At 34.1% G+C, this 21,530-nt stretch overlaps 1 protein-coding gene across 1 annotated transcript; it reads left to right on the top strand.

The window, feature by feature from the left end:
* Positions 1-20,322: 20,322 nt before the first annotated feature.
* Positions 20,323-20,748, top strand: LOC148190840 (uncharacterized). Its single transcript, XM_088101191.1, has one exon. The coding sequence runs from the start codon at positions 20,323-20,325 to the stop codon at positions 20,746-20,748; it is 426 nt and encodes a 141-aa protein (XP_087957317.1).
* Positions 20,749-21,530: the final 782 nt, after the last annotated feature.

The raw sequence follows: 21,530 nt of genomic DNA, 5'->3' as shown, positions 1-21,530 counted from the left end.
AATTTGAAAATGAACTTTTCGAAAACTTTTGCGAAAAATTTGGCATTAAGCATAACTTTTCAACTCTAAGGACTCCACAGTAAAACGGAGTCGTTGAGAGGAAAAATAGGTCTCTACTAGAGATGGCAAGTACGATGTTAAATACTTTTAACTCTCCTAAGCACTTCTTGGCAAAAGTAGTTAACACTGCATGCTATATTTAGAAAAAAGTTTACATTAAACCAATGCACAACAAAACACCTTGAGAATTATAGAAGTACAAAAGGACAAATATCTCCTATTTTCACCTTTTGGTTGTAAATGCTTTATATTAAATACTATAAATAATCTAAGGAAGTTTGAGTCCAAAAGCAATGAAGGAATCATGGTTGGTTACTCAGAAACATCAAGAGCGTTTAGTGTTTACAACTCTAGAACCTTGAAAGTTGAAGAATCCATCCATGTAAAATTTAATCATGAGCCTGACCTAAACAAGTCAGAGTTAGACGACTCTTTCTCTAAATTTGAGATAGATGATAATTTGTCCAAGGAAGCAAATGCATCGGAGGAATCCAAAGATAAAGAAATGAGTCAATAAGAAGAGCCACTCAACGAAACTTTTGAAGAAAGAAGGGAACCAAATAGCCTACAATATCTAATCACTAAGGATCACTCTTTAGAAAATATCATATGAAGTTTGGATGAGCATGTGAGAACAAGAGCATATCTTAAGCATCCTACCATAGCTCTCATATCTCAAATAGAGCTATTGAATGTCAATCAGGTTCTAAAAGATAAATCTTGGGTTGAAGCCATGAAAGAAGAGCTGGATCAATTCAAGAAAAATGAGGTATGGGAACTCGTAGAGTAACCTCAAGGAAAGCATGTAGTTGGAGCAAAATGGGTCTATCGCATTGAACATGATGAAGATGGAAAAGTCATAAAAAACAAGACAAGACTTGTGAAAGGCTATTCTCAGCAAGAAGGATTTGACTACACAAAAACCTATGCTCTTGTAGCTAGGTTAGAAGCCAATCACATTCTTTTATCATTCGCAGTGTTTAATAAAATCAGATTATATTAAATGGACGTCAAGAGTGCATTCCTGAACGACGACATTAAGGAAGAAGTAATTGTGGTACAACCTTCGAGCTTTGAACGTCAAATATGTCCCACACACGTCTTCAAACTTAATAAGGGACTATATGGGTTAAAGCAGGCTTTCAGAGCTTGGTATGGAAGGTTAAGTCTCCTCCGTATAAAGAATGGTTTCGTGATAGGTCAAGTAGACACCACGCTATTTAGGAAAAATGTGAATCAAGACTTCATTATCATTTAGATATATGTTGATGACATTATCTTTGGTGCTACTAATGAAAAGCTATGTCAAGACATCTCAATCATGATGTAAGAAGAATTTGAGATGATCATGATGGGTGAGCTAAAGTTCTTTCTTAGATTTCAAATCAAGCAAGAAAAATACGTGATCTACATTCACCAAATGAAGTACATCAAGGAGCTGCTCAAAATGTTCAAAATGGATGAAGCGAAAGATATGAAAACTCCAATGCATTCAACAACTAGCCTGGGTTAGACAAAAGCTCAACAAAAGTGGAAAACATCCTATATCGATAAATGATAGGTTCACTTTTGTATCTCACCACGTCTAGACCTAATTAATGTTCAATGTCTGCTTGTGTGCGACATTTCAGTCAGATCCAAGAAAAACCCATCTAAGCACTATTAAACAAATATTTCGATATTTTAAAGAAATAACCAATCTTGGTCTATGCTATAAGAGAAGCGAAAGCTTCAAGCTGGAAGGGTACTACGATGCCAATTATGCTAGAGATAAAGTTGAGTGTAAGAGTGCAAGTGGAGGCTACCACTTCATTGGAAGAAACTATTTTGAAGGTAAGAAGTAGAATAGGATTGCACTATCAACAACATATGTTGAATAGATATCAACCACACACTATTGCTCCCAACTCTTATGCATCAAGAATAAACTGAAAGATTTTAACTATTTTGAAGGTAAGATTTATATCTACTGTGATAATAATGTTACAATTAGCTTGTCTAAAAATCCTACATGACATTGAGGCGCAAAACATATTGAAGTCAAACTTCACTTCATATGTGATCATGTTAACAAGGGTATTGTGGATTTACAATATGTAAACACAAAGGATCAACTTGTTGACATCTTCATAAGTCATTAGTTGAAGATAGACTTTACTGTCTAGTCATCCTTATTGGTATGAGAATTGTTGAATGAATTTGATTCAACGTGTTTTAGTGTGTTCATATAACGTCTAGAGAGTCAAACGTATAAGAAACATAATCTCAATGATATCATATACAACATCGTCTAATACAAATCGTTTACAAGACATCTGCATACATGGATTAGGTAGTGTCTATATGATGAGTCCATCTCTAGAAGTTGTCTGGGATTTCCAAACCTAAACACCTCTCTCTCTCCAATCTTCTTAATATCGTTCGCTTGTTAATCAAGTTATTATCTCTAACACCAATTATCTCTCTTTTCTTCTTCCTCGATATAACAAACTTTTTGACTTTACCACCTTTCATATTTTTATCCATTGCACCAATACTTTATTCCAAAATTTCTCGGTTTTCAAGAGATATAATATCTTTTTTCAAAATCTAACTGTACTAAGCGCATTAAATGGACCAGACATATCAATTTCCCTTTATTTAACTCGACTCTACTCTTCGCATTCTCAATTCATTCAATCCTTTGAAAACCTAACTCCTTTCTTTCTCTTTCGCTTCCATGCTCTCTAAAACTCCCGAGTTCTCAAAATTTCAACATTTTAAACCAATGAAGCCTTCTTCCAAACCTCTACACCATCATCATCATCATCTCATCTATTTACTAGACTAAGATGAATTGATAATGCACACTCCCTTCCTACTCTTGTATTCTAAACTTACATGCCTTAGGTCAAGTACTTGAAACACATTAGAGCGGGGAAGGGGGGGAATTGAATAGTGTTAGTGGAAAATTTTCGCAGTCCTTCTGACATAGCACGTTATCGAGCTTTTGAAGTTTTCTTTAAGTGCTTAGATGCTCAATTTGATAAACATGTATAAATGTTTTGATGTGTTATTCAAAATATATACTACAACGTTTAATAAGAACTTCCTTTATGAAAAATAAATGTTTTTGCTTGGAAGATTCTTATGTATAGAAATTAAAACACAATTGTAGGTTTTTGTAAGAGGATCATTTAGACAAGAGAAGAGACAATTGCATAAGAGATTTTATACTGGTTCGCTCCAAATTAACTACGTCCAATCTCCTCCGTAGAGGGTTCCACTTTCACACGATTAGAAATGAGTATTAACACCACTCCTGGTTCTCAATAACCCTGCCGTGAGTATTCGCACCACTCCTGGCACTCAGCAACCCCATCCAAATTTCCTTTGATTATTAACACCACTCCTGGTACTCAACAACCTTAGTTGAGATTTCCTTTGAGTATTCGCACTATTCCTGGTACTTAGCAACCTTGCCAAGATTCTTCAACTCAAACAGAGTTTAGTTATAAGTATTTTAATTATCTTCAAAATTATAGTCAACGATGGTTTACAAGCTGTTCATACTATATCTCTCACATAGATGATTTGATTACAATACAATGCAATCTAAACACTCGCAAGTGTTTCTCTTGTTAGACTGAGTTTGTAGCCTTGATATTTGTTCTTTCTTTTTCTTCTACGTACAACAGTCATTGGTTAATACAACTTGTCAAAGCAGACATGCTTTTTCAGTACTTTGCTGAAAGTAGGTTGTATGATCTTTTTAGACTTTGCTTCAAGTGAGGAACATTTTGTGAATATCTCCACTATCTACAACGTCTACTTTTTTATATTTGATTTGTAGTACTGTGGATGCGTCTAGAACAACTTATTTGCAAGATTAGAGTAAATTATGCATGCAACATATACATTTTTTGTTATCACTTTTGTTGCTTTTGAACGTTGATCATTTAATGTTTGTTTTGAAGAACAAAGGGCTTTTTAATTTTCTACTGTTAGGTAGCATTTTACGATTAAGCTATTTTTTGAATATACGAAGCATGTATAATTACATCATTGTTAGACAAGGTGCTTGTTAATCTCATGGTATTGTTTAGTCAAGTAAACACTTCTTTTGTTTTTGTCTCTTTTTAGACAGATAACATTTAACTTGTTTAAGTTTTCTTTTATATATTGATCTTTATGTATTTTAAATATGTTTTTTAGAGACACTATCTTGACCTTTTTGTTTTCGAGAGTTAAGTTGAATACATTTTTCATGTATGATAAGCTTCAAGCATTTAACTACATCTCTCTTAGACTCTTTAGGCAAAAACAGGGTTTAGCCATGCTTTTGGGTGTTTTGACCTAGATGTTTTTCTATTTCCTAAGAACCTAAGAGATTTCCTAAGTTTTTCTATGTTAAGGATTTTGGTTATAGGTTTTTTATGTTTTGGGATTCAGGTTCTAAGTCTTGTGTTTTCACCCTAAGTTGTTTTCTGATTATTATCTCGTTTTAATGTTACTTGATTAAACTTCAAAACATTAGAGCGTTTAGGCGTATAGAGGATTTTGTCTTTAACAATTTTTAGATTTTTTTTAGGAAAAACAAAGTTTAAAGTTTGGTGTATTGACAAGTGCCCAAAATGAATTGATTTTAATGTTAATTTGGCACTTATCTTGTCTTGATTTTCTAAAATATGTATGTTAATCACCCCAATTTTACTTATTTTACAGGTCTTGATTAATTTTGAGAGTCAAAGTTGAATTTTGAAGAAAAATAGAGAAATTTTAAACATTTATTGCAAACTAGTATAGCATGGCTGCAGATCTAAAATCTAAGGCTTCTGCCACACAAAGAAAACCCACTTTGAAAGGTTTCCTCAAACCTTGACCTGAGGCTCAAGTCATTAAAAATCCTTTACATAAAAGCAATCTCAAGAGGCTTCAGCCCATAACTGCACAACTTAAGTCATAAAGGAAACCCACTTTAGGAGGAAACTTCACGGTTGGAGCCATGCATGCCACTGTTGTAGCCACGCTGTTAGATTCTATAAAAACATAATTTATTCTCTATTTTAGTTTAAAAAAATTAAGACCTTTGAGAGGGATTTTTAGACAGCTTTTAGAGAGATTTTAAGGAGAGACTTTAGAGAGTCTCCTCACACTTTTCCTTTGCAACTAAAGAACATCTTTAGAGGACTAGTAGATGGAGTTTCTTCTATGTTGTAACTTCTTTCCATTCATTATGAGGAGTTAAATATCCTAGGTGTTGGAGTGAGATGTAAACCACTTTGAACTATCTTGCATTCTTTACTATCTTTATTTATGAATGTTTTCCTTTGATTATAAGTTTGTTAATTGATTTGTTTTTGTTGTTGGATGAACTTATCTCTCGTCTTAGTTAACTAGCTTGAGATTCAATGGAAACTAGTTTAAAGTTGTCGTCCAATCAATGTTCCTCTATGCCTCTAGATGCTAGGAATAGATCTAGGGTTGCAGTTGGAGATAGAGTCTTAATCTTAATACAAGTGATCAATTCAAGATGTCACTGAGGAATCATATTAATGTTTGGTTATAATAGGTTTGAAGTGTCAAGGATGGACTAGAGTTACATCTAAGCGAACTCCCACTACTTGATCATTTGTAGCACCATATCTAATATAGATTTGATACAAGATAGGGAAAAGTGGTGGAGTTGAACTTGAACACATTTCGCACTATTTTCACAAACCAAATATGTTTTCTACACATCACAATCATTGTTGCTTTACATTAAACGATCGAGATAATTAAGACATAGTATTTTGTATTAAATCCTTGTGGATACGACACTTGTTATATTACAAACTATCCAGTATACTTGATAGTATATTAGTATACTTGCTAGTATATTTGGGTTATTGCATGACAACCCAACACTTTTTCATCTCTATATGGTCCATCAGCCTTGTATGGTCTTGTATTTTCTCAAAAAAAAGAGTTAAAATACACATGACAAAGGTATGATATGTTATGCTAAGTTTTGAATGTTTCTTAAGAAATAAGTTTGCATTAAATATTACATGAAGAATATTTAATGGGGCCTTAAATGTACATGAGGACATATGTATCATGAAAAAGGGAGAATGTCTTCAAATCTATATGCTTATTAAAACTTGATTGTGTTGATAAAAAATCAACATAGTCTTTATTAATTTACAAACCAATATCAGAACACAAGGAATAAATCTTTCTTTTGTTGTTATCTCTTTCGAATTTCACATTATTGAATTACTTCAAACTTTAAAAAATGATGTTTTTCTAACAAGATTTATGAAAATATCTTGATGGTTAGTTTGTCGAATTAAAGCTTCATTTGACTTTTTATCTAACGATGATATATCAAAATATTGCAAAAAACAAAATTAATATACAGTATAACCATTTCTTTAAGTCATTTATTTACACTTTTCAACTTCTTCGTAAGAAATACAATTCTTAAACCCTAACTTATATCCATCCCAAATTCATTTTACTTGTTCGTCCAACTAACCTATTGATAATCATGTATCAAAAGGCCTAAACCCTAAAAATTTTAGGTCTCCAATTCTGATTTGTTCTATTTTCTTTTTATATAATGTATACTTTCTCCTTACTAGTAGGACATCGGGACGGATTTCTATTAGGTATAGGAATTCATCTTGCCGCTTTGAAGACCGCACAAACCCTCGTTGAGGGAGACATAGGAAGGAACTTCGGTTTAACGACTTGTCCTTTTCCATTCAAGTCTTCTTTCTATCTAGGCTTCAAGCTCTGTGATTGGATTCATCTCATTAAAGACCTAGCTTCCTTTCATTGCTTGCCCTTGAACTATTGGATATTAGTTATGCAACATAACCAGGAGAGACTTTTCCCTAACAAGCTCCTAGTTACTTATCTAACTCGAAGGGTTCTTTCATATTTCCTTCTTCTTACTTCCCTTTTACGCTTGCCTCTGCCTTCTTATTCACCAAACCTTCTGATTCTCGTTTCCTCATTATCCCTCTTTGATTTTAGTAGACTAAGTTATTCATATGAATGTCAGGCTCTTTCTTTCACTGCTAACCCTAATAAGTCAGTTTATTAATGTTGATATTTTATGTTTCGTCGAGTCCCATGCTTAGAGTCCTCCTTTGAGTGTGAGTTCCATTGGATGAATCTCTCAAGTCAAGGTTCACGTACATAGCATCAAGAATGGTGCAACGCCTCTTTCTCGTTCTATTAAAGTCTTGTATTTTTCTTTATGTTATTCCCCTATTTGAACATAAAAAATGTAAGATAATAATTTAAGACTTTAATAGATAATAACCAAATATAAATATTATGTTGATAATTTGTATAGTATGAAAATAGTATTTAATTATGATAGATTGTTTGGTTTATGACTTAATTTAAGGTGTATTTAAATGCTATATTTGATTTGTTCATTGTTGTGAATATTATGTTTGAAAAGTTGTTATAAATGTGAATAATGATACGATGAGCATTTTATGATATATAAAATGTTTAATGTGATGAGATACATTATGATGCATCACATTACGTGTGTGATGAGATATGTTTTATGGTCATATATCACTAAAATAAGGAGTGTAAATTTTGAAAAGTGATAATAAGTTCATTTGTATGTAGGAAGAAGTTTATGAAGATGTTTTTGTATTTTATTTACGTGAGATGTGCATTATAACATTTTATATACATTGTATACATTTTAGAAGTATTTGACATAGTCATAAATATGGACAGTGGAGGTTGTGACAAACATTAACTTGATATTTAAGGTGAACAAAGCTTTCAAATAAAAACTTTATGTATTAATTATAATGTCAAAAGTAGAGATATACTTTATGTATACAACAAATACCATATAAAACTAACAAAATAATTAAAAAATTGATACCTAAATTTGTTCGATTCCAAAAATGTAAATAAAAGAGATAATTGCTTTCATCTATACATAAAAGACAAATATAAATAGCAATTATCATTTTTCTACTAACGTAAATATTTAATACATTCATTGATGGTAACCGATTTAGTCAGCATCTTCAAATAATGGAGTGAAGCATGTCGATGAGTATAAGCTTTTAAGGAGAGGAAAATAGTTAAATTTTTGTTTGATGTTGAAGTATTCAAGAGAGTGTTGTCAACTCCTAAGAAAGGAAGTCTACAGTACTCAAAGGGAAGACTAGAGATAACATTTCATTACTAATTCTAAAGTGCTTTTACATTATCTGAACAACTTTGTTTATAGGTCTCTAATTTGGTTCAAGGCTGAACAAAAGGGAAGGGGAAATTCAAATTTGAATTCACCTATTGGCTCTAAATAGGGTCATGCCTATTAGGTGTGCCAAGTGACATACATGTTTTCCACAACCTGTGCTAAATGAAGAGCATGAGCCTGTCTAGTTACAAGGCTCAATAAAAAGACAATAAAAAACTATTCTAATTATTTACATTAATGTTGGTCCATATGAATAAAATTTTTGGTCTATTGAACTTAACTGAGATTCAATATTCCTGTATGCACCTAGTCATTGTTCCAGTAGTTGGTCTCTTACCCTTTGTTCACTTGAATGAATTTGAGGGAGAATGATTGAGTGAATTTGAAGATAATTTTTTTTGTTTATTTGAGTAAATTTGAAGGTAAGTGAGAATGAATTTGGAAGCAGCGTTTGTGAGAATTAGTGTAGGATTTAATTGATGTGACAGATTAAAAAAATTTACTTCTAAATCCACTCTCACCTACCTCCAAATCCACTCAAATAAAAAACAAAAAAAATTTATTTTCAAATCTTTTCAAATTCATTCTCATTCTCCCCCAAATCCATTCAAGTGAACAAAGCCTTAGGGATTTGTCATCATTGATCTCTAAAATATAAATAAAAATTCTACAAAATTATCAAACATTAAACATTTATGAAAACTATCATCTACATATATTATTATAATATATCTTGTTAATTTAAAAAAAAAAATCAGTCGAATTCATAATCATAACAAGGAGCAATAATATATCCTTTCAAAGTACGAGATATATTAATCTTTTTCGTTTTCGGATAATAAGATATCACACTAAAAAATAATCTGTGATATGTGAACTTCATTTATTTATAAAAACGATAGGATTGTTTTATGATATTTTTATTTTTTAATCACTATAAAATAAAATTACTCCTTCTATTATCACATTAGAAGTTTCATTCTCATTTTTCATATTCTTAATTAATATATAATTATTCACGTATAAAGATAAAAATTGGATTAACATTCATAATTCCCAAACTTAGAAATGTCTTAAAAACTAATGTGAACTTTTGATTTCCCATATACTTGTCAGTGTCAAAGTTCGATATTCGCTACTATGTTCACATCCTTCAATCTAACTTCACTAAGTTCTTTTCCTCTAATATCTCTTAAGTTTTTGTCCCTCAAATACTGATACTCGTTAAAAAAAAAAAATATTTCCATAACTTTTAGTACATGTAACACTTAATAAGTATGTTAACTTGGTTATGCTAATATTTTAATTTTTAGTATTTTGGAATTAATCAAAGGAACCAATCAGAATAACGATCAATTTTTGAAGGAAGAAAAATATTTAACTTTTACAAATTTATTTACTAGCAAAGTTGTTTTGAAATAAATTAAATCTTGAAAATCTTATATAAACTAAAAATAAAACAAATTTATAATTGAATTAGTTATGAAGTTTATTTTTAACATGATATCACATTTATTTAAAAATTATTTTTATTTATTAAATCTATCGTATAAATTACTATGTATCAAACCATTTATTATAATATTTAGTCTCACACTCAAAATATATTTGTTTTAGATATGTTAAAAATCTACTTTAATTAAAGAACACAAATTTATAATATATAATCGAACGTAGATATTAGAAGTTAATACTATACATTCCAGTTAGACTTTTCACTTAAAATATCAAAACAAATTTTATTTTAAATCTAAACCAAGTACACAGATAAAATATCTAATAAATGATTTATTTTCTTCCAAATCAAGGAATTCTCATATTTTATTTGCATTCCTATACAAAATATTTGCCATTAATACTTATATCCCATACAAACCATACCATATATGATAAATCTTTTGCCTCAATACTGATATACACAAAAACTGGAGCTGCGTATAACTTGCATCTCCTTCTAGCCATGTGTTAAAATTGCAGTATCTGCCTCAGATGAACTCTCTGGCTAAACCTCCAATTTGGACCCTTCATTCTGTTTTAGGTGACTACGAACTCTCTTCATGTACATCAAGACAGCAATAACAGAAAGAAAGAAGCTAAAAAGAAGAACAAAAGCCAGGAACAAGATCTCACCATGGCGTGCGAATTTGGGGTCACTCAAGAAGAGTAACTCATCATTTTGATGAGCATTGTTACTTGGCACTATAGAAGGTGAGAGAGGTGAAGGTTGAGAGGCCATGATGAAACTTCTGCTATATTATTCTCTTGCTTTGTTATTATGTGCAAGGTTCTTAATAAAGTGAAGAGAGTTCAATTTTATTACGTAGTTTTGGTCTTGGCTGTATTATTGAAACTGACGAGGGAAAGAGAGGGTTGAAAAATGTGACAAAATGGCTGGAAGCAGCCAAATTGTATCTAAGAACATATGGTCCCAAAATTATAGTGCGTGTCCTTGCTTTTGTGTGTGCCGTTCATCATGGAGATATAACTCATGAACCATCTTGTCAATGATTCGTATGTTGGATCAGTATATGTTCTGTCAGATATTTTAAGTTATTTCATGATCATTAGATAGAATAATAAACAATCTATCTCAAAATTATACATTGCACAGTTTCTTAAATACTGAAAACCCAACTAAATTGATAGATTTATAACTCTTTAAAAGCTACTTATACGTTAAGGATTATTAAGAGAAAGGACAATATCTAATAATGATCTGTGGTTGAATGAAAATTTCATTCTTTTATGTTTGTCCAATAATTTGGTTTATTTCGGCAAATAAATTTAGAAATAAATATGTTTTTAAATTATTTTTAAAAATTATATTTTATCTGTAAATTAAATTATATATCTATTTTCTTTATATTTTATAAAAATAATATGTAAAATTTATATTATAATTTATTATTGAATTTCATTAATTACATAAAAAATACTCCAGGTATATTATTATTAATAACAGATACTTTTAAGATTACTTTTATAAAATATAGGAAAAAAAATAAATATATAATTTAATTTAGAGAAAAAAAATAAATATATAATTTAATTTAAAGAAAAAAACATAATTCATTCATAAAAGAGTGGTATTTAGTTATTTATTTTCTCTAATTTCGGTTTATTTTGAAAAAAACAAAATCCCTAAATGGATGGTGGAAGACAGGTTGGTCCTTTGCAATTTGATTTGACACGTCCCATCGATAGTTAAATGAATAGTATCTTTCTTAATTTAATTCGAACTGGTTAAAGTTACTCGCCTTATTTGCTTCACCTCGATTTAATAGCACATATGATGTAAATATTTGTTGATCTGTTCATTCGTTTAACACGTTATCAAAGTTCATCGTTCAGTTCAAATTCAAAATTTATTATCCCTGTCAGATCAAATTTAACATCATCCGTTGTTTACTTTTATATATAATTTACCATATACATCCATGTATTCTTTGTCGTGAGAATATAAATCTAATCCCAATTATGTACGTATACATCTGCTTTCACTATCACTTAACCTTGCTGGAATTTTTCAATGTCAGGCAAGAGAGGGAAGAATCTTTATAAACCTACAAAGTTGCTTTTAAGATCAACAATATCTAAATCATAAAGTAGTTCTACACTACGTAATCACACTGCTAAGCTCGGGATCTTTGTAGATGATATGTATATGACATCGCCATTAAGTATGGATGAGTTGTGATGGCAATATCGTGAAGTTTATGCGGTTAGAAGAGACGAGAGAATACAAAAACAAGATTTAGGCCTAGACCATGTCGGTCGAAAGGAAGGGGCTTGACCAAGATTAAACTTAGAGGAATAGTTTTGTTGGAGGGAACCTAGGCATACCTGGTTTTCACGTTACACCCATTTGAACGCTTCGAGGTCTTATATGTTGGACGAAGCATTGCAGGAAGACCTAATATCACTACCCAGAAAATCTTAAAACCTGCTGAATGCCAATATGGTATTGCAAGTATAGTCGTAATAATAATCATACTACAAACAAGTATAACACTCCTGGTGGGATGCCACGTGTAAAAGAATAATACAACTTTCTCAATGCAAATTATATAAAATCGTTCTCTTTTTATGCTCAAAATCATTATTAAATAATAAACGTGGAAATAAAAATAAAAAATTTAAGCGATGTCTCTATAACGTGTGAAAACTCGAAACATATTCTTTACAATAAAATCAAGTCTGAAAACAAAATTAAATATAAAGATAAGCATATCCTAGAAGTAAATACTAGAAGTAAATATTTCCCCTTCTCTCGTCAAGCTATTCCAATCCAGTCTTATCTACAATACAATCTACTCTCGTACAAGTACGATCATCGCAAGTGGAAATCACAATCACAACATGCAAAGGTGGGCAACCAGATATAACATCATAGCATATAGCGCAATAACAACATTTAACATATGCTAGATCGTAAAATCACTATGAAGTAATAGTATTACAACCAAACCATTCATAAACTTATATCGTTTCCTTGCATCTTGTCGTACCAACCTGTTGAAGTATTTGAGAAACACTAGAAGGCGGTTTGAATAGTGTAAATGGAAAACTTTTCGCAACCCTTCTGATATAGCACGTTATCGAGCTCTTGAATTTTTTCTTTAAACGATTGGAAGCTCGAGATTTGTATAATAATAATTTTAACGTGCTACTCAAAAGGTAGATATTGCAACGTTTTATTAAGAACTTCCTTTATGGATAAGATTGTTTAGCTTGGAAGATTTTTATGTTTAAAAATAAAGCGTGACGACAAGTTTTCCCAAGAGGATCGTTTAGGTAAGAGAATAAATAATTGCACAACAAATTTTATACTGGTTCGCTCCAACTTAGGTACGTCCAGTCTCCTCTGTAGAGGGTTTCACTATAATCTTTATATGATTACAAATGAGTATTAGCACCACTTTTGGTACTCAACAACCCCGCCAAGATTTCCTTTGAGTATTAGCACCACTCCTGGTATTCAAAAACCCTCGCTAAGATTTTCTTTAAGTATTCGCACCACTTATGGTACTCAGCAACCCTAGCCGATATTTCCTTTGAGTACTAAACCACTCCTGGTACTTAGCAACCTTGGTAAAATTCCTCAACTCAAACTAAGTTTAGTTGTAAGTATTTTAATTCTCTATAGAATTGCAATCAACGATTACTTAAAAGTAGTTCAAACTATATCTCTCACAAAGAGGATGTGATTACAATACAAAACAATCTAAACACTCACAGGTGGTTCTCTCGTTTCTCTTACAATAGTAAGCAATAAAACAATGAAGCTTGAGAGTATTTCTTTTTTCTTTTGCTCTTCTCTTCTCTTCTTGTTTTTTCTTCTCTCCAGTTCAGATGTATTCTTTTTCTTGAGCTCTTTCTTTTCTTCTCTCTTGAATGCTTGTAGGATGGATGTTTCGTTGTAAGTTTCTTACTTAACTATCCTCTTACGTTATATCCTCTTGATTTTCCTTTCGAAAATTCTTCTATTTAAAGGCTTCATGAATGTTTTTCCATTAAACTGAGCTTTTAGCCTTGATACTCATGTTTTCTATTTCTTCTTTCTATAACAAACATGTTTTTTCAGTACTTTGCTTGAAGTAGGTTGTACGTTGTTTTCAAGTATGGCTTCAAGTGAAGAACATTCTATGAATATCTCCTTTGTCTCTAACGTCCACTTTTGATATTTGATTTGTAGCTATGTAGATGCATGTAAAATAACTTATCTGCAAATAGTAGAGTAAATTGTGCATGCAGCAAATATGTCTTTTCTTATCACTTTTGTTGTTTTTGAACATTGAACATTTAATGTCATTTAATGCTTGCTTAGAACAACAAAGTGTTTGTTTGATGTCTTACTGTTAGGTAACTTTTTGCAATTAAGCTATTTTCTAAAGATAAGTGTTGTATAGAGACTTCATCGTTGGACGAAGTAATGTTTAAGCTCATAGTATCGTTTAGTCAAGTAAACACTTTTTTTGGTCTTGTCTCTTTTTAGACAGATAATGTTTAGCTTGTTTAAGTTTTCATTTTAGATTTTAATATTTAATGTCTTTTAATTTTTTTTTTTGCCAGAGATATCGTCTGGATTGTTTATTTTCGAGAGTTATGTAAAATAATTCAAATTTTTCAATATAACTCAAAGGACCCATACAAAGTTGTTAGTTACCTAAATAACTTGTTCCTTTTATTTTATAGGTACATTCAAAATCTAGAAAGTCTATGTGGTATCTTGATAGTAGATGTTCAAGACATGTGACTCGGTATAAGAAGAAATTTACCAACTTCCAGAAAAAGGAATAAGGCTTTGTTACATATATGGTGATAACAACAAAGGGAAAATTCTTGGAATAGGAGACATTGGAAGTGCAATTACCTTGATGATAAAAGATGTACTACCTATAGAAGGATTAAAGTACAATCTACTTTGTATAAGTGAATTTTATGACAAAGGACTCAAGATAGAACCTAAGAATATAAAGGAAGCTCTTCAAGATGATCAATGGTGTATAACAATGCAAGAAGAACTAAACCAGTTTGAGAGAAATCAAGTATGGGAATTGATTCCTAGAAAAGACACTTATCAACTAATACGAACAAAATGAGGGTTTAGAAACAAACTAGATGAAAATGGAAACATTACCAAGACCAAAGCTAGGCTTGTGGCACAGGGATATAGTCAAGAAAAAGGTATTGATTGTGATGAAACATATGTTTTACTTGTCAAGTTCGAGGCAATACGCCTATTTCCTCCTTATGCATCTATTATGAAATTTAAACTATATCAAATAGGTGTTAAAAGTGCTTTCCTAAATTGTTTTTTTAAAGAAGATATGTATGTTGAACAACCACTTGGATGTGAAGATTACAAATTTTCTAATCACATCATTAAATTAAAGAAATCTCTTTATGGATTAAAATTAGTACCTAGATCTTGGCTTGAAAGGCTTAATAACTTTCTTTCAGAAAATAAGTTTAATAGAGGTAAAGTTTATTAAACTTTATTCATTAAGAGAGAAGGAAAACATATTCTACTTACCCAAGTATATGTAGATGATATTATCTTTGAATCAACTAACAAATCTCTTTGTGAAGATTTTGAAATGTCAAGGATGGGAGAATTGACATTCTTTCTTTGTTTACAAATCAAACAAATGGAAGGAGGAATTTTCAGATGATCTTAACACAACATCTAAATTTTCTTTGCCTTGAGTAAATTTAGCTAAAGTGTTGGTTTAAGTAATCAATTTTCTCAATGTGAGCAGGACAATTATCACACTTCATTTCAACCATTTGTATTTCTATTTTAACTGTCTTTGCAGATTTCAAAGCAATTTCTAACTCATTTTTCAGTTTATCGTTTTCCTCTACAAGATTATCAATTATGTACTCATGGTCTTTTCTTTTAGAGGATAATCGATTTACCTTATATTAGAGTCGCATGACTTCTGCATGAATTTCCTGAAATGCATCCGGTAGCAGATCATACTTCACTTCTATCGACTCATTTTCAAAATTATCATCATTGTCATAATCAACGTGTACAGAGCCTACCATGAAACATAAGTTTGACTCCTCTTCAACACTACAATCTTCATCACTTGAAGAATCACTATCACTGTTTTCCCAGGCTATATATGTTTTCCTTTACTTTCTGTTTTTGTCCTGAGGGTACTTTGTGATTGCTTTCAGTTTGTTCTTCAAGTCTGGACAATCAGGCTTGATGTGACCTTCTTTTCCACATTCATAGCACTGTACAATGTTGCTTCTTGAACTCTTTCTTCCTCTTGAAGGACCTGCATTATCAGTAGTAGAACTTTTATTTTTCATGAATTCATTAAATTTTCTTACCATCATATTCATGATATCCTTTTCTGCATCTGATTTAGCTTCATATTCAACCTTCTTGGAGGACTTTTTGCTTGTGGCTTTAAGGGAAATTGATTTCCTCTTCTCAATTTCTCCTTTCCATGCGAAGTCCTTTTCCATTACCATTGTATCGAAGCATCTTGTTTTCATCTCCTCTCCTCGCGAAGTATGTTGTTCTCCTCTCCTCTCTCTTTCCATTCTTAGTCACACATAGACTTCGGTTGTTTCTAGAATCAAAGCCTATCTATAAAGAATATGCTTCGGTTAAGAACCAAAACTTTAAGTCTTCTTCTTTTCATCTTACCTAGAGAGACTTTGATTAAAAAACCAAAATAAAATCTCAAAAAAAACTTATCTATCTCTTTCTTATATTAGTGAGATGTAATTATAGAAAATAACATTCAAATTGATAGGATAATAATAATAAAACATTTTTTTAAAATCATAATAGTACCTCCTATTTTAATGTATATTCATTTTACTTTTTTGATATATATATATATATATATATATATATATATATATATATATATATATATATATATATTAAAAATAAAATTTTACTATGTATATCTTTATTTATCGTACATACTCGACATAATTTATAAGTCCAAAAATAATATTAGATTAACTATTATAATTATCTCTAAAATATATGGAGATAATGTTGTTATTTAAGATATATACTTAATTGAATTACTATTTAACAAGATATCAACGTAGTTTGTTAATATATCCTGTATGCCCTGAAAGATTTATAAATACTTAAATCACTATAGGTACCTCACCATTTACTTAATATTGTTTATTATTATCACATTACTTCTTAATATCTTTTACATAAGAGATATTTTTTTATATGGATTTTTCTTTGCTTACCTCTCTGAATCAAAGATACAATAACGAAGATCTCTCATCCTACCTAGAAGACTTGTCAAAAATAGTCCGATAAAAATAATTTTTTTTATTCTAAATAAATAATTGTCCTTATTATAAACACCGTCATTTTGTGTCATTTTTGTATGGTCGACATTTCATTTCACCTTTGAACATATTACACATAATAAACAACGTTTGTGATGACGATTTGAAAAGAAATGGCAAGTTAAATCAATAAAATATATAGTTTTATGCATTGATTGATAGAAAGAAACTTTACTTTAGGTTCGAGATAAGATTGAAATAAGAAACACGTGATTGAGAATGGACCAAAAATAGTGGGATAGGGTTCTTAATCACTCATGGCCAAAATTCTTGTCATTGTTATGGTACAAATATAACTTAGGATTCTCGTGGCTTTTGTTTTTTATCGTTAATTAATAATAATTCTATATGCAACAAAATCACCACCAATGATTAATCATAATTTTCTTTGTTTTTCTTTCTTTCGTTTGTAGCTTGTTTCATTTTGAAGGAACCATTCAATATAGGACAATCATTTTTTTTCTAAATTCATCGTTTCATTCTGCAAAAAGTTTCTTACAAAAGTATAAATTGGATTCAACTTTTAATAAAACTGTCAAAAATAAATTCAATGACTAAGCATATTTCCAGCGTATGCCCAATATCACTATAATATTAGTAAATACAGCTTGCTTTTAAAATTAATGAAGGAATGAATAAACTAAACATCATGTACGCCCCTATGTTTGTATGGTGTGTGTATATATATATATATATATATATATATATATATATATATATATATATATATATATATATATATATATATATATATATATATATATATATATATATATATGTGTATATACGTTCGGACGGCAATTTGCCAACCGTCGTTCCCAGGATTTAACCATCTTTGAATTGTCCGCCCTCAGACAGGGCAAAGACGAAACACTGAAGGCATTCATGGACCGCTACCAAAAGATGGTTCAGCGGGTAAAGGGTCTCAACTCTGAGTTAGCTCTTCAGTATGTCTTACCCGAGCTCAAACCAGGATCGTTCAAGGAAAGTGTCTGTCGGCGGGTGTTGAAGACTTTGGAGGAGCTGCGTGAGCGGGCACTAGATGAAATAAGGGTGGAGAAAATGAATCTATCATACTTGAAGGAGGCCAAGGAAGCAAAGGAGAAATCAGAGGGCAGGAGCCAGGGAGGACAGTTGGGAAAGATCGGGGGGTTCAGACCGAAGAAGCCCCCTAGGGGTCCATGTTTCCAATAGTACACCCCGTTGAAGGCCCCCCGAGCGAAGATATTGCAAGAAGATTTCAGCACTGAACTCATACAGGTGCCCAAAAGGCGTCCGACACCGCCCGACGTCGACGGGAACAAGCACTGTCTATGGCATCAGAACTTGGGTCACACCACGGAGGAGTGTGTGACTCTCAAGGACCGGATCGAGGAGTTGATCCGGTCTGGATAGTTAAAGAAGTATGTTAAGACCAAACATACTGAATGCCACATTGACTCCTCAGCACGACTACGTAGTCCTCGCAGGAGTCCGTCGAGGCACGATGGTAGGGGACGGTCATGGAACTACGATAATAACTATTCCCGGCAAAAGAGGCGCCGGAGCAGGAGTAGAAGTAGGAGTAATGACCGGTCTCTGCGTGGCCACATTAACACCATCTCAAGAGGGTTTGCCGGGGGGGGGGGGGGGGGGGTCATCCTCATCGGCGCGGAAACGCCATATTAGGGCCCTTTGCTCGATTAATGTAGTGTAGAGAGCCAAGAGATCCATGCCTTCAATCACATTTACGGATGACGATTTCCATGCTCCAGACCTGGAGCAGGACGACCCCATGGTAATTACGGCGGAGATCGCTCGGTACGGGGTAAGCAAGGTGTTGATCGATCAGGGAAGCTTTGCAAACATTCTGTATTGGAAGACCTTTCTGCGCATGGACCTATCAGAAGACCTTATCGTGCCATTCAATGAGCAGATAGTGGGGTTCGCAGGAGAGCGGGTGGACACTCGAGGCTATGTTGACCTCCGTACTCGTTTAGGAACCGGACGGGAGAGCGCCTTATGGATAAGATCTTTGCGTGACAGATTAGCCGCTGCATGCATGGATCTTTGCGTTGAAGTCCGGCGGTGACCATATCCGGGATTTGGAGGAGGTCTTCGGACAGGTGAGGCGATACTCCATGAGGCTGAATCCAGCCAAGTGTACTTTTGGGGTAGTTGCCAGCAAATTCTTGGGCTTCATGCTGACAACTCGCGGCATAGAGGCCAACCCAGACAAATGCGCGATCGTCCTGGATATGAGAAACCCCGTCAATCTCAAAGAAATCCAGAGATTGGTGGGTCAACTTACCTCTTTGTCTAGGTTCATTCCCAAACTTGACGAACGTATGCGACCGATCGTCAAGAGAATGAAGAAAGGAGCCAACATCGAAGGATGGGATGCCGAGTGCGAGCAGGCGTTTTTGGAGGTTAAGGGCATCTTGACCAACCCTTCAGTCATGAACAAACCATGGTCGGGGGAGGAGCTGCAAGTATATCTGGGCGTATCGCCAACCGCAACTAGCGTCGTGCTGGTACAGGAGAAGCCGGAGCCTCGGCTCGTCTACTTTGTCAACCGGGTACTGCAAGACGTGGAAACACGTTACCAACAGGTAGAAGAGGTGGCTTTGGTCCTCCTCAACGCGGCCAGGAGACTTTGCCCATATTTCCAGAGTCACCAAGTAGTGGTCCAAACGGACCACCCCATATCCAAGATTCTAAGGAAGCTTGATCTGGCCGGGCGGATGGTCAACTGTGTGGTGGAGTTATCAGTGTTCGGATTAAGGTTCGAACCTCGAGTCTTGGGCAGGGGTCAACACCTGGCCGACTTCGCCGTAGAGTTACCACAAAATCCCGATCTAGGCGAGTGGAACTTGTACGTCAATGGGGCCTCCGGAAGAACATGAGGGGTTGCAGGAGTGGTCCTAGAAGGGTTGGGCGACTTCCTGCTAGAACTCTCCCTCGTATTCAAGTTTAAAGCGTCCAATAACCAGGCCGAATATGAGGCCTCGATAGCCGGCCTTGCCCTAGCTCACGATGTGGGGGCACGCAGACTGACCTACCGCACGGACTCCCAGCTCGTTGTAGGACAAATGAAGGGCGAGTTTCAGGTGAAGGACGAACACCTCCTCAAGTATTTCCGTAAAGCCCAGGCTTTGCTTGAGAAGTTTGAAAAACTTGACATTTGACATATCCTGCGGGAGGAGAACGTTCGAGCAGACATGTTGTCAAAACTTAGCAACGGGAAGGAAAAGGGCCAACTAACGACAATAATCTGGCAAGTGCTGTCAGAACCTTCGGTGGCATGCCTTGCTATCGGCACGGACGACGGGGAGGATTGGCGAGGCAAAATTCGAAAATTGATGCAAGATCAGGACAATGGACGCCCGGTTCAACCAGCGGACGCTTGTAAAATTTCAAGATACGTCATCATAGGAGACGATCTCTACAAAAGAGGATTTTCAACCCCTCTTCTCAAATGCCTGGATCGGACGGAGGCATTTTACGTATTAGACGAGCTTCACAACGGTATATGTCGGTTCCACACCAGCGGGTGCACTCTTAAGGCCTGCACCGTCCGAGCTGGTTACTATTGGCCAACGATGGAGGAAGACACTAGGGACTTTGTCCAAAAATGCGGAAAGTGACAGGCCCATGCTAATATCCCGCAAGCTCCTCCGAGCAAGTTACATACTCTAGTCTCACCATGGTCGTTCGCTCAATGGGGAATGGACATCGTAGGACCCTTCCCACCCGGATGAGCACGGAAGAGATTCATCTTAGTCGTCATCGACTATTTCACCAAGTGGGTAGAGGCCGAGGCTCTCGCGAGAATAACGGACCAGCAGGTTCAGAAGTTTGTATGGAAGATAGAATGTCGGTTCTGCCTCCCACGGGCGATCGTGACCTACAACAGTAGGTAATTCATTGACAAAAAACTGGGTTCATTCTATTAAAGTCTGGGGATCAAACATATTACGAGTTCGGTAGAACATCCCCAGACGAACAATCAAGCAGAAGCCTTGAACAAAGCAATAGTGGCCGAGCTTAGAAAGAGATTGGGAGAGAAGAAGGGCGCGTGGGTGGACGAACTACCTAAAGTCTTGTGGGCATACCGATGCACCCCTCACGGAACAACCAGTGACACCTCGTTGCGAAGACCCTCTTCTCAATGACGAAGAACTTAGAGTAGAGCTGGATACTTTGGAGGAAAGTCGCGACCAAGCAGTCCTCAAGGTAGAAGCCTACTGACGAATGGTGGAAAGGAAGTACAACATTAATGTACGACCCCGAGGCTTCAAAGAAGGCGATCTGGTCTGGAGGAAGACAAAAGACGCACGGGGGGCGCCCACCCATGGCAAGTTCGCGGCAAAGTGGGAGGGGCCCTTTCTGAGTAGTTGAAGACCTTAAGAATGGAGCATATCGCCTT

This window comes from Vigna umbellata, chromosome 11 (assembly GCF_029865625.1).
Source record: "Vigna umbellata cultivar VRB3 chromosome 11, Vumbellata_1.0, whole genome shotgun sequence".
NCBI classification, from domain to species: domain Eukaryota; kingdom Viridiplantae; phylum Streptophyta; class Magnoliopsida; order Fabales; family Fabaceae; genus Vigna; species Vigna umbellata.
Note: the sequence above shows the minus strand (reverse complement) of the source record. Positions and strands in the feature narration are given on the sequence as shown.

Coding starts and splice junctions, on each gene's coding strand:
- LOC148190840 (XM_088101191.1), top strand. CDS start 20,323: ATGTTGTCAAAACTTAGCAACGGGAAGGAAAAGGGCCAACTAACGACA.